This window comes from Chaetura pelagica, unplaced genomic scaffold, assembly GCF_000747805.2.
Source record: "Chaetura pelagica isolate M959 unplaced genomic scaffold, ChaPel_1.0 scaffold109, whole genome shotgun sequence".
Taxonomy (NCBI): domain Eukaryota; kingdom Metazoa; phylum Chordata; class Aves; order Apodiformes; family Apodidae; genus Chaetura; species Chaetura pelagica.
In genome coordinates this window covers 9460831-9472961 of record NW_009970725.1, presented here as the reverse complement: position 1 = coordinate 9472961, position 12131 = coordinate 9460831, and the positions used below count along the sequence as shown (strand labels likewise).

The window sequence follows — 12131 nt, the reverse complement described above, 5'->3', positions numbered from 1 at the left end:
GCTTAGAGTACTTTAACTGAATTTTCAGGGGTTTTTATTTTAAAGGAAAATGTATGTCAAGTCCTCATATTTTTCATCATATGTTTGTAAGTACCACGAATGTACTGAACATAGATCTTTCTAGCCAACCCATTTAATTATGATCTCAAATGATTAATGAAGCTTTTCACAAAAAGGCTTTCCTTGAAACCTGTGAAGCACATGCTCAGAAGTAAAAGGCAAGCAATAATTGCACATTAATTAAGGAAGAAAAACACTACCTACTCAATATGTAAGGCTAACAAGAAGGAAAATTACTTCAAAAAACTAAAGAACTTTATTTATTATAGCCTTCAAACTGTTTAGGTCAATGGAACATTTTAGTGATCCCCTTTTCCTCCAGCAATTACACTACTGGCAACTATGGCAAACAGAACAGTCTCCTGTTACACTAGCTTCTAAATTTAACTGCAGTTTAAAATGCATACATCTTCATTTTAACCATTTCATATATACACACACAGAGCTCAAACAGCCAGGCAGTACTGAACTTTTTCCATAAAAAGCATCAAATTTTATGAAGCTGCTCATATTTTGCCTTCAATTTTCCACCTAGAAAATACAGTAAATCCCTACCATACAGTCCATGCAAAAGTTGAGACTGATGAATGTTTTATGATCATTAAAGTTTGCGTGTTACCAAAAAAGTTTAGGCATTTTAAGAATTTACTTATTGTATCGAAATAGGATAACTTTTAGGCTCATTTACTAATATACACTAATACACAGATACCTTTTTTTTAAACTTAAAAATAGTGTCTTGCAGCCTTAAGTCTATATAAGTCTATATATACCAGTTTCCCCTATTTATCTATGGGAACATCTGTAACTAAAGAAAATACAGTTCTAACTCAGAAATCTGAAAGCAATGGCTTATATTAATATAGCACTGTTTAATACTGCATCTTCATTGGTATGTTATAAACAGACTTACCTTCCTTTTGACTTAAAAAGTTTTAGAAAGTTTAAAAAGTCTTCTTGTAAAGTTTTTTTTTGGCCACTGATATTTGCCACACATGTGCTTAAGGCTTGATGTCTGTTTTTCAAACGCACCACAGTACTACCACTGAAATTTTCCTACCTCTCATAAAGAATACAAACAGTAGCTTGCCTCCACACCATCAAACACACAAATTGAGGGAGGTGGGGAAGTACTTCCTTATTTTAGATGCAGGAAGTAGAAATTCAAAACAGTCTCAGAAAAAAGCCTGAAGAAATCAGGAAGCCCTGACTTAAGTCACCATAAGCCAAATAAACAATTACAACCCCAAATTCATCTTTAGTTATCATCTTCCTAACTTCTCTGCTCATTTTGCAAACCTTGTATTTGTATTTATAACTTATGGACAGACAAAACTTCCTTCTACGCAAAGAGTATTTCTTTTTGTTCTTGTCCGCATCACCCTGTAAGCGAAATTTGTGTTCTGCAGTTAGGAATGTTCAAAAGGACAGTATCAAAGTCTGATATTGCATTGATGCTCTGTTTTCTATTTCATTTACTAGAGTAGGAGGAGAAACAAGAATACACCAACTTTGATTTCAACTTGTGTCTTTTCAGGTGAGATTTTATTGGTATTCAAACGAGAGGAAGTATTTTAACACAATTACTGACATTCCACAAGCTTGAAGGAAAACGGATAAACGTTTTTTTTAAAACTATCAAGAATGAAGTAATTTCATGCTAGCAAATATCCACTACATGTGTTTAATAATTGAGAGCCTGTGATTAGACAAGATTGCAATTACTGACATTATTTCTTTTGTCATTTGCCCAATTAGCCACTCTTCTTTCCATGAGAAGTTGATTACTTCTTTATTTCTTCTGCAGTAAAAGTGAAATAGAAATTAAGCAATCTGAATAGTGAAGCATATGAGATCTTGATAACAGGCATCCCCCTTCTGCATTAAAAAAAAAATATATATTAAGTGCCTTGTGACTTGCAGAGCTGAGGGCACAGGTATCTTGCCCAACTTAAGAATGAGCTCTGTTGGTTAACACTGCTTCCTTTTCTAGATGAAGAAAGGAAACTTTAATAAATCAGCTCATTTGTATGTATCTTTGTGCACTTCATTAAACCTTAAAAACATTTGTTTATCATTATACAATTCCAAGGCAAGCAAGATCTACCTATACAAGATTGTCTACCCTTAAGTATGAGCTTTAGCTCAAAGCTGTACTTTACTTGTTAAAAAAAGTCTTCTCCCATTGTTATGAAAAATTTGAGATACCAACTCCTCTGAGAAAAAAAAATAATTGTGAAAATAAGATTAATTCTGAAAGTATTTCTTAAAAAACTCTTATCCATATTTCATTTTCACTTTTTCTAACCCATGACTTCATAAGACCAACTTTTAAGTTAAGTGTAAATGCTTAACTAATAATTCCTCTTGCAGCAGAAAGCTTACCATTTCATCAAATGTTCATTAAAGTTCTCAGTGTGCAAGTTACTTGATACAAGACCTTCTTTGTGTTACAACTCTATTATTTCAATAAATAATCCAGAATTATCCAGAATATGGTATTCCTAACAAGAATCTTCACAGCTTGTTTCAGGACCACAGCGTGACTAGTTCGATTTTACAAGCCAAAACCATCGCCAAACACCTTAAGCTCACCCTTCACCCAGAAACCATATGCACAAAATGGTCTGGGGGGTATGAGAAAGGCTGGAAATAGCCACAAGCATTTTATTAAAAGACAAAAGCTATTCCAGGAAGCACATCTACCTATTCTCTAGAGTGCTAGCTTCTTAATGACATTTCCTATTTCAAATTCAGTGTACTTTAAAATAAACAATACCAAAAAACCCAAAACACACCCACAACCATATAAACCAACCCAACAAAACGGACACATCAGCAGTTCAGCTGTCAGTCCAGTGCCCTTAATAGACATTTTGTCATTTCTGTCACCATCTTCGCTCTGCTAGAGTTGACAACAATTGCCCCAGTTTCAAACACCATGATGATTGCTGCCAATACTAGCACCAAAAAAACTTCAAGACCTGTTAAGTTTATCATCTGGCTGATACCAGTTTCAGCCTTGTATTCCTGATAAAGAGGATATATAGCATGTAATAGCAGGTTTGAATGCTTCCAAGGGCACCACAAGCCATATCACTAGTCTGTTGGCAATTGTTTAATTGTCAATAAACTTGGCAGCAACTGGAGTTTAAGGAGAACAGCAGCTCACAGAAGATGTATTAGAGCAATAAACAAACTCCTAGGTAGATTAAAGTAGCAGTAGAACCTGTCCACTTTGCAAGGGGAGAGTAAATTCTCTCAGTACTAACAGGATTCTTTGCATGCCTACAATCAAAGCTACCTTCTAAGCAGAAATTAGCATAATATTATATACAATATAGTAAGATTTCAAAAAGAAAGAGGGCTCTATGATAGGGCATAATATCAAGACTAAGTTGAGAGGCATGAGTATTACCTACATTTTCAACTACAGCTTCATGACCTGCCTGGTATTACTGCATACAACCTAACATCTGTGAAAAGGCACAGGGCAAGCATAACCAGCACCAAGTCACTGTCCTACCTTCAGCCTCACTCCTTCCTAAAGGATCTTCCCCATCCATTCCTACTCTATCATCTCCTGGCTGAAAAGGCTTAACTCTCCTCATAAGTACTTTAACATAGTCACTCCACACTGATGTAAGTAACACGCTGGACTCCATACTCAAGCAAGTTGGTTCCTCTTGTACTGTCACCTTGCACTTCATCTTCTACCACAGTCTCTTCTCCATCTTCGCCTTCTCTCCAGGGATAGGTTCCTGTCCCATCAATATCAAGAAGTCTTCACATTCCCACACCAGTAAGAAAGTCACACCCAGCCTTCCTCACAATTTATCAGAGTTATGCCCACACACACATCATGCTACTAAGTACCAGAATCATGAAAAATTGAGGTGGCACTACTGGAGTGTATACTGGACAGTATCTCTCCTTTTATCTCCAACAGAAAAACTCTACATCTAATTTGTTTCAACTGCAGTCACAAATTAAATGCAATGTGCTTACCAATTCACAGCAGCTTTCCCCTCAGATGCAAACCCTTATGCTTATTATCTCCATATCTACAATAGCTTCCATGAAGAAAGTTCCTTCTGGTCTTCTGTGACAGATACCTTTCAGAAGAAAACTATATAGGCTGCAAGGAGGGCATAACCTGATTTAGCATCAAATTTTTAATTTTCTAGGAATAGTAAGCAAAATATCATATTAATAGCCACTCTCAGATGAATGCCCTGACCATCTTCCTGCATAACTTCCCATTTGAAATAAACATTATGGTTATAATACAAGTCCTACTAACCATTTTCTGAAAAATATAGCTTCCCTAACCACAAAACAGGGAAAAATTTCCTAGCTTGAATCTCTAGTTGTCATGAGAAGCTTCTGGCTTCTTCTTTGGAAAGTGCATTCCAGATTACACATTTAATTTTGTGTAGTTAGGACTTTTCTTGGCCATTATTTATTTGTTAGCTCAGCCTTCATAGACACAGTATTTTCAAAGCAGTCAGTGACTATGTGGAAAAACAGCCATCTTGTTTTAATGCATTTTATATGTGGATATCTAACATCTATAGATTTTATCAGGAAGTATCCATTTTCCCCTGAGTATATTCATACCTTAAAACTTAATACATCTGAATACAATGCAGAACTACCTGAATACTATGCAGCTTTTAAGAGAAAAAGATAAAAACATAATTACTCAGTATTTGCATACCTATTAGAAATGAAGCATTTTTAGTTACATTTTTTAAGTACTATGACTCATGAAGATCTGTAGGAAAAAACAAGTACATAGTACACTTGTGTTTCCAGATCAATTAAGTTCTGTAGCCCAGACACACACAAGCTAGAAACACATTTAGGTCCAAAATAAAGCCCTGGTTTGTGTAGCACTTTATACAAAGGTTTCCAAGCATAAAGTCCTTTGCACCAGCTCAGACTATGCAACTGACGAAAAGAAATCTTTCACATTATTTCTCAACTCCATAATCAAATAAGAAAAATTAACACATGCAAGAAACTTAAGAGGGAAAGCTGAAATAAATCAGCAGTTGGATTTAAATTAGAATCTACTAATGAAGAGATCTTTAGTATTGTCCCCAGGACAGTTGGTATTGTATAAATATTGACAGGGAGTGGCAAGCTTTCAGTTAGTTAAAGCCAATCCTTTACAAGATTTTGAGTATCAGAATAGACTTTGACCTGTGCTCCAGTTAGAAGCTGGTACTGATCCTATGCTGGTTCTCCTGGAGCAACATGGGTAGCTAACCAGAGCAAGCAACTGCTGCCTGCCTAGACAGTCTCTAGACTGCTGTTACTGAAGATGCAACACAGCACATTGCACTCTGCTGATGTTGTCCAGATATCCCTCAATACTGAAAAGCCCAAGAAGAAACCTGACTAGAGATTATAGTACAGGAGATGATATCATCTCAGCAGAGCAAAACAGTATGGACAACAAGACCTCCAAAACACCTTTCATCTTCACAAAGATCTAGTTTCAGTTCTTTTTCAACCACTGTTAATTCAGGTGTTTATTTCAGCAGATCACTGAGAAAGCTGTAACTTAGATGGTATTATCAGCATTTGTTTTAAATTAGCTATGACTGGGTGTTGTCTGCATAGTGCTTACAGTTTTATCAATATTGTCTCATCAGCCTTCTGGCTTTACTGCTGCTTGAATGACTGGACAAATTAAGACAGAGACGATAGCTTCCAACCATTCTCTAATTTTCGTCTCAAAGAAGGAAGTTCAATTTTTCAGTATCTCTGTTTGGATCTGCAATTTCTTGATGACAAAGGAATTTCAAAAAATAGCAACAAGCAACACCCACCAAAAAAAAAAAAAAAGTAGAAGGTTTTAATTACATGGTTTGGAACCTCTCGAATTCAAGATAAACATCCTGTATAGAGACAAACATCTCAGTATTATTTGGTAAAAGACCTTAAAAAAGCTTTTTGTTTTTATGTTGTACTAAAGTACATCCTAGGGATTTCTGCTAAGAGCAGCTGTCAAGCTACCAATATCATCTGCTCATAGTGTTTCTAAATATTTATTAAGTTTTTAATGAGTGGCTCCTGAAGCTATCATTGTCCTCAAAGTCAAACATTTACACACTAACAGGTTGATTTTCAATTTGTCCAACAAACAAATTCCAGGTGTTTCCCTCTTCCTCCCCATCCCCCCCCCAAAAAAACAAAACTCTACAGTTGCCAAGGAAAAGGGCACTGTTTACAAATACTGTTCATGATTAAGAGCATTTATAATTACTACACAGTTTGTGTTTGTTTGGTTTTTATTCCTCTTTTTGAAACGTGTCTTAACATCAACTTTCTACTACAATTCCTGATTAAAACTTTTTCCAGGAAAAACTAAATAGTTGCATTCCTACAGCTTCTACTTTCATGAGAAGAATTGGCTAAATTAACTGTTACTCCTGCATAAAACCTACTACACTTTGTGAATCAAATGTTAACATTTTCACAGCCCCACCATCTCTACTGTTAACTCTCTAGAGGCTTACAGAGTATTTAAAAAGTATTCAAAGTGCAACCTGAAATGAGAATCCAACAACTTACTGTATTTCCAAAGCCAATTTGCAGTTGCATTTTACCTTCAATTAACATACCCAGTTAGATATTTTACCTTTCATTTCACATCAACCTATATATTTCATAATCCTTAGTGATGAATGGGCAATATTCATCTGCAATTATGATCAGATTCGCATATAAAGCTTGGATACGGTAAGCTGAAAACAAAATTCTATTTCTAGGTCAGTCAGAAGTCTTATTTTAGATGTAACTACAGAATTGTTTGGGTTGGAAGGGACTTCTAAAGATAACCTGGTTCCAACCCTTGCCCTATGGGCAGGGACACCTTTCTTTAGATTAGGCTGCTCAAAGCCCTGTCCAACCTGACCTTCAATACTTCCAGGGATGGGACATCCACAACCTTTCTGAGCAACCTCTTCCAGCATCTTATCACCCCCACAGAAAAAAAGTTTCTTCTTATATCCAGTGTAAATCTACCCACTATCCGTTTAAAATTGTTGACCCTCATGTTGTCACAACAGTCCAGGGTAAAAAGTCTGTCAAAAGAGAGAGATACTCAGATGGTCTCTCAGAATATCCCCAAATCCTTTTCCACAGGGCTGCTCTCAATCCATTCAACACCTAGTCTGTGCTGATACTGGTGATTGTCTCAACTCAAGCTCAGGATCTTGCAGCTGGATCTAAAGAATGGTAGAAACAGTCCACGAAGATTTAGCCAGTCATGACATTTCCCCTTACTTTGAACTACCTCCAGACAACTTACAGTATTCTAAAGGTGTCACCCTGCAAATGTTCAAATTCTGCTTTTTCTATGCCTGAGCTTCATTAGCCAACAACTATGCTTCTCAGATACAAAGTTGGTCTAGCATTTTATTACTCAGTTTCTAAGAGCGTAGTTAATGTGGTTTCAGTAAAGGTGATTTTCAACAATTATCTTGATAGACAAGAACTTCTGAAATAAAGGTACTTTGTGTTATATTATTTACTGGGTTTATTTATTTACCAAATATCTAAACACAAGGTCTTTGGAAGTGCTAACAAGTTAAGCAGAGTGACAAAAGGTCTAGTGACAGAACTCCAAATGTCAGAGGATGAGATCTTCTAGTTTTTCCTATGCAAGACAGAACAATGTAAAATCATTTAGCTGAACATGAAACAGACAACAGACTGAGGAAAAACAGATGAATCAAGCTCTGTAGTTGTGTATTTTTGGTGCAACAAAAATGGAAGCCTCTTAGGACTAGATGAAACAAGTTTGTCATATGCAGCGTTTATTGTTGCTAGTTAATTTGAACCCAAATTGCTGAACAACTGAAACATTTGACACAATTGAAGATTAGGACCATGGACAGTCTGAAGTTTTAAAAATCAATTACTCAGGTAATTGACTAAATACTTTAATAACTGAGGTACTGAAGTGTCTACATGAAATATTAAAAGACTCTGCGAGTTATTATCAGAGCAGAAAGAGCACCAAAAAGCATTTGCACAAAGATGTGCTAGATGCTTACTAGTAATCAAAAGCATAGGCAGCTTCATACCTTCCTCCCCACTCAAAAACTGGAAGCCCATAAACCCCAGGAAAGTGTAAGAAACACTGAGGAATAACAAAAAACAAATAAATTAGTTTTTATTCCAAAAATCACTGCTCACTGAGTACTACTTTCCACTGCTTAATTTAATTAATGAGACACTAAGCTCTAGTTACTTACACTGCCTCTGCCTCTAGTTAGCACATCTATGATACCCACCAGTATCTGATCACTGCACACCCTGGAGTGTGACTACCTAATGCAGCCTTCCTCATCTTTAGATCTTTTTAGGACTGTAGGACTCTTAGTACCTGATATTTTGAGAAACAGTACTGCATTATGCTGTGGCACGAGCTTTACACAGAAATTTGGCTTTTTCGCGGCTCCTCAAAATAGACAGCCCATCCATTATTCCCTAGCCAAGTACTAAATCAAGTGCATGGAAGCCACAGAGAAGCAAATTTAGTTACAGACAGTTGCAACTCAGTCCATTTTCTTATTCTGATTTTATTACAGTTGCACGTACCTCAGCTTTATGTATTTCCTTCCTGCAGCATGTAAATTGAAGTTATATAGCCCTCAATGTGTCTTTTCCACCTGCTGTTGTTAGCACTCTTCTCCCACACCTTCCTTCAATCAGTAACACACCTTTCTTCGTATCAGCTCCCCCCATCTTCTTTTCTTAGTGCTCTTATCCTACTTCACATATAAATTCAGAATTTCTTTTGCATACAGAACCAAGCTTATGACCTTTACAAACACAAAAATGGTTACAGAACTGATTTTAAGTTTACTGCACACCTGCCTTGCAGTCTACAGAACTACAAACTGATGGGGAAGAAGAGTAAGAATAGAAGCAAAATGAAGTAAAGCTAAAGAGGATAAAACCATTCTAAGAGAAGCCAACAGTATCACTATGACTCTTTCTCACATAGCCAAAAAAAAGGTTTATTCATCTAAAGGAACTCCCACATTTTAAACCTACATGTGCAGAGTATCAGATGCTGAATTAAGTATCTGTGTATCCATTATTCATATACTACCTCTCAGATACACCTAGACAGCAAATACCTTTGCTCAATAAAAGTGAAAGCAATTATAAATAACATAAATTCACAACTTTAATCCTAGAAAAAAAGGTTTTAGATTTTAAAAGATTTGTAAAAGAGGGGGAAGGGAATTGTATGTAGTCTGATTTTACTTTCTGTTTAAGTGTACCAGACGCAGAGCCTGACAAGTCTCCCTCTTTAACCGGGGGCTGCATGGAAGGGAATGAAGTGTTCATCTCTAAGATATTTTAAGTACAGATCAATTACACCTAAGAATTTCTTCCTTAAAAACATACCCATATAGACTACAATGGATTTAACACATAAATAGTACCTTGGAACGAGAATGATTGCTTGTAGTGGGAATAAGCACACTAAGAACTGGTGTAAGATACTTAAAACTCTTTTTGAAGGGTTAAGATGCTTAAATTCTATAGAGAAGAGTTCAAGAACCAACTGAGGAAGAGAAGAAAGTCCAGTCACTATAGAGATTGCTATAGTAACCAAACATATAAAGTTAACCTACCAGCTGATATCTTCAGAAGAAGCCCTTTCTTTTATAATTGGTATTAGTTTAAAAGAATAGTATCTATAACTAGGGCTAGTTAAACAAAACAAAAAATAAAATTGATTACTATAAGAAGCTGTCTTTAAAAGAATATAGAAAAGTATGCCCAAAAAAATACAATTTAAAAAAAAATTCACTTTAAAGGACATTCTTATGATCTGAGACACAAACACGTTCAAAAGCATTACAAAAGCATGAGAGGGGCATCCCATCAAGTTCACTCCCAAACTGAATACACCTTAGCTCCAAATCACAATTAAGATAACTGAAAAGGGACAAACCCTTTGGCTGATTAAAAGGTGAAGGAATACACTTAAAGGTACTACCAACTGCATGTTTGATAGATGCAATTTCCTTACAATCACTGTAGGAAAGTCCCCATAGCATGGCCAGCATTAAAGCACATACTAGCAAATTGAGTTATGGTTAACGTAAAACTCTGGACTCTTAATTGCATCTATACTTGTGACACCTATCAATAGAATCTGGATGCAAACATGTTCAATTTCACAGTAGTCTTGAGCTATCAAAATTGACGCAGTATATTCTAAGCATCAGAGCTCTTCTCATTTGGTGGTTCTAAGATGATAGATCTGTTAAATAGATCAAAAGCAGCAAGTCAACTGGTAGATGTAGTGCTATTTTGCCTTGTGGCAGCAACATCCACAAAAGCTCTGCTTTTATCCAGGGATGTAAGTTTGACACTTCAGAAGCTCTCACATCAGTAACAAGCTAAACAGAGTATACAATATAATTAACTTGTACAGATTCTTCCATTAGATTCTTTTCACCTCTCCATCGCGTTATGCACAAGCAGCTTTCTGCCATGCAGCAGAAGATGAAGAATGACTACCAAGAACTGTTTTCAACCCCACAGCTCCCTTCCCCTCCAACCCCAAATATCAGAGTACATACTAGGAACAAATTCAATTAACTTGTTCCCCTCTCCGACAACAGAAAGCCAGGAAAAAAATACACTAAACTTGCTGCAAAGCATAAATTCAGTGCTATTTAAGGGTATCTCTAAGCATACTTAAGTAGCTAGCTACATGCCAAATTGGTTGTATGGCATATGCATCGTGGAGCTACTAAAATACCATCCACTTTTGTCAAGCAACTACCAAATAATGTTGGGTTTATGTCAGGAAGTGTTACGGTTTGCTTTCTAATGCAATTTTAACACTGACAGCACAGCAGAGATCCGCTGAACCACCAGGTATGATCAAGCAGGGAGACAATAAGCAAGCAGCCCTCTATCCCAGGCTAGCACACCAACTAGTCTGAAATGCATTTAAACCCTTATCATTACTACCTGCCCACCTGTAAGGGCATATTAATCTTAGAGCTGTGTTTTACACGTCATTAGTTAGCGCTTGCAAACGTCTGTCCTAAATCGGCTGCGGTTAGACCTGCAGTGCTTAAGGCCCACATAAGACGACCTCACTCTTAAAGGGCAAAAAAATGTAGAAGCTGTTGAAGATGGACTTGGTATATCAAAGGTATTTACAATCTTCCTCTAGCACACTGGACTGGCACTCACGAACTTATGACTCCGCACAAAGTGTCCACCGCCCCTTATGACAGCTGGTGAAGAAAAGAAAGCTGCATGAAGCGAGAGAGATGACAAGTCTGAGGCAGGACTGGGCGGGCGCCTCCTTGGCATGAAAGCCGCCCTCCCTGCACAGAGACATTCACGCACCCTCAGCTCAAAGCTGAGTAAACAAAACACTAGCGAGGAGTTAACCAGAGCGGTGACTCAGCCGGGAGTGCGAGATTCGGTCCCACAGGGTAAGAAATTCGGGGAGACGGGACCGGGGGCCCACTGGCGCTCCCTACTCACCAGCAAACAGTCCACGTTCACTTCGGATTTGGGGTCCTTTAAAGTCACGTCGATTTTTTCAAACCGAGACTCAAAACTTTCTCCCGTCGACATGTTTCCGGAGATTAAAAGTTTCCCTTATTCCAGAGCAAAGGAAGGTTAAAAAAAAAGAAAAAAAAAAAAAAAAAAAAAGCAAAACAGGAACAAGCACGCACGAAAAAAAAAAGAAACCACAGAGGCTGCGGCAGGCTGAGGAGCGCTTCCTGCAAAATCCCTTCAATCACAGAAGTCTCTGAGGCGAGTCCCCCACGCTGCCCCGCCAAGGGGAGAGAAACCCGCAGGAAAAGCCCGCGGCGGGGGGGACAAGGCTGCTTCTCCCCCTTCCTCCGCGCACGCACACGCTTTCCTGGGCCGCTCACAGCCCCGCAGCAGCAGCAGCAGCAGGTTTCCTCTCCCTCCCTCCTCTACTCGGGCCCCAGCGTCTCAGCAACCTCATTTTCCCAGCCGGGGAAGCCGCCCTGGGAGCCAGCGTAGCGGGTCCT

The 12131-nt window shown here is 37.7% G+C and overlaps 1 protein-coding gene across 1 annotated transcript in view; it reads right to left on the bottom strand.

Annotated features, from left to right (window-relative positions):
* The window catches only part of ROCK1 (Rho-associated, coiled-coil containing protein kinase 1), an 83040-nt gene extending 71337 nt beyond the window's left edge, over nt 1-11703 (bottom strand). The window contains exon 1 of the mRNA XM_010006844.1: nt 11611-11703. Within this exon, the coding sequence (XP_010005146.1) occupies nt 11611-11703 (93 nt within the window). The remainder of the gene's footprint in view (nt 1-11610) is intronic.
* Between the last annotated feature and the right edge of the window lie 428 nt (nt 11704-12131).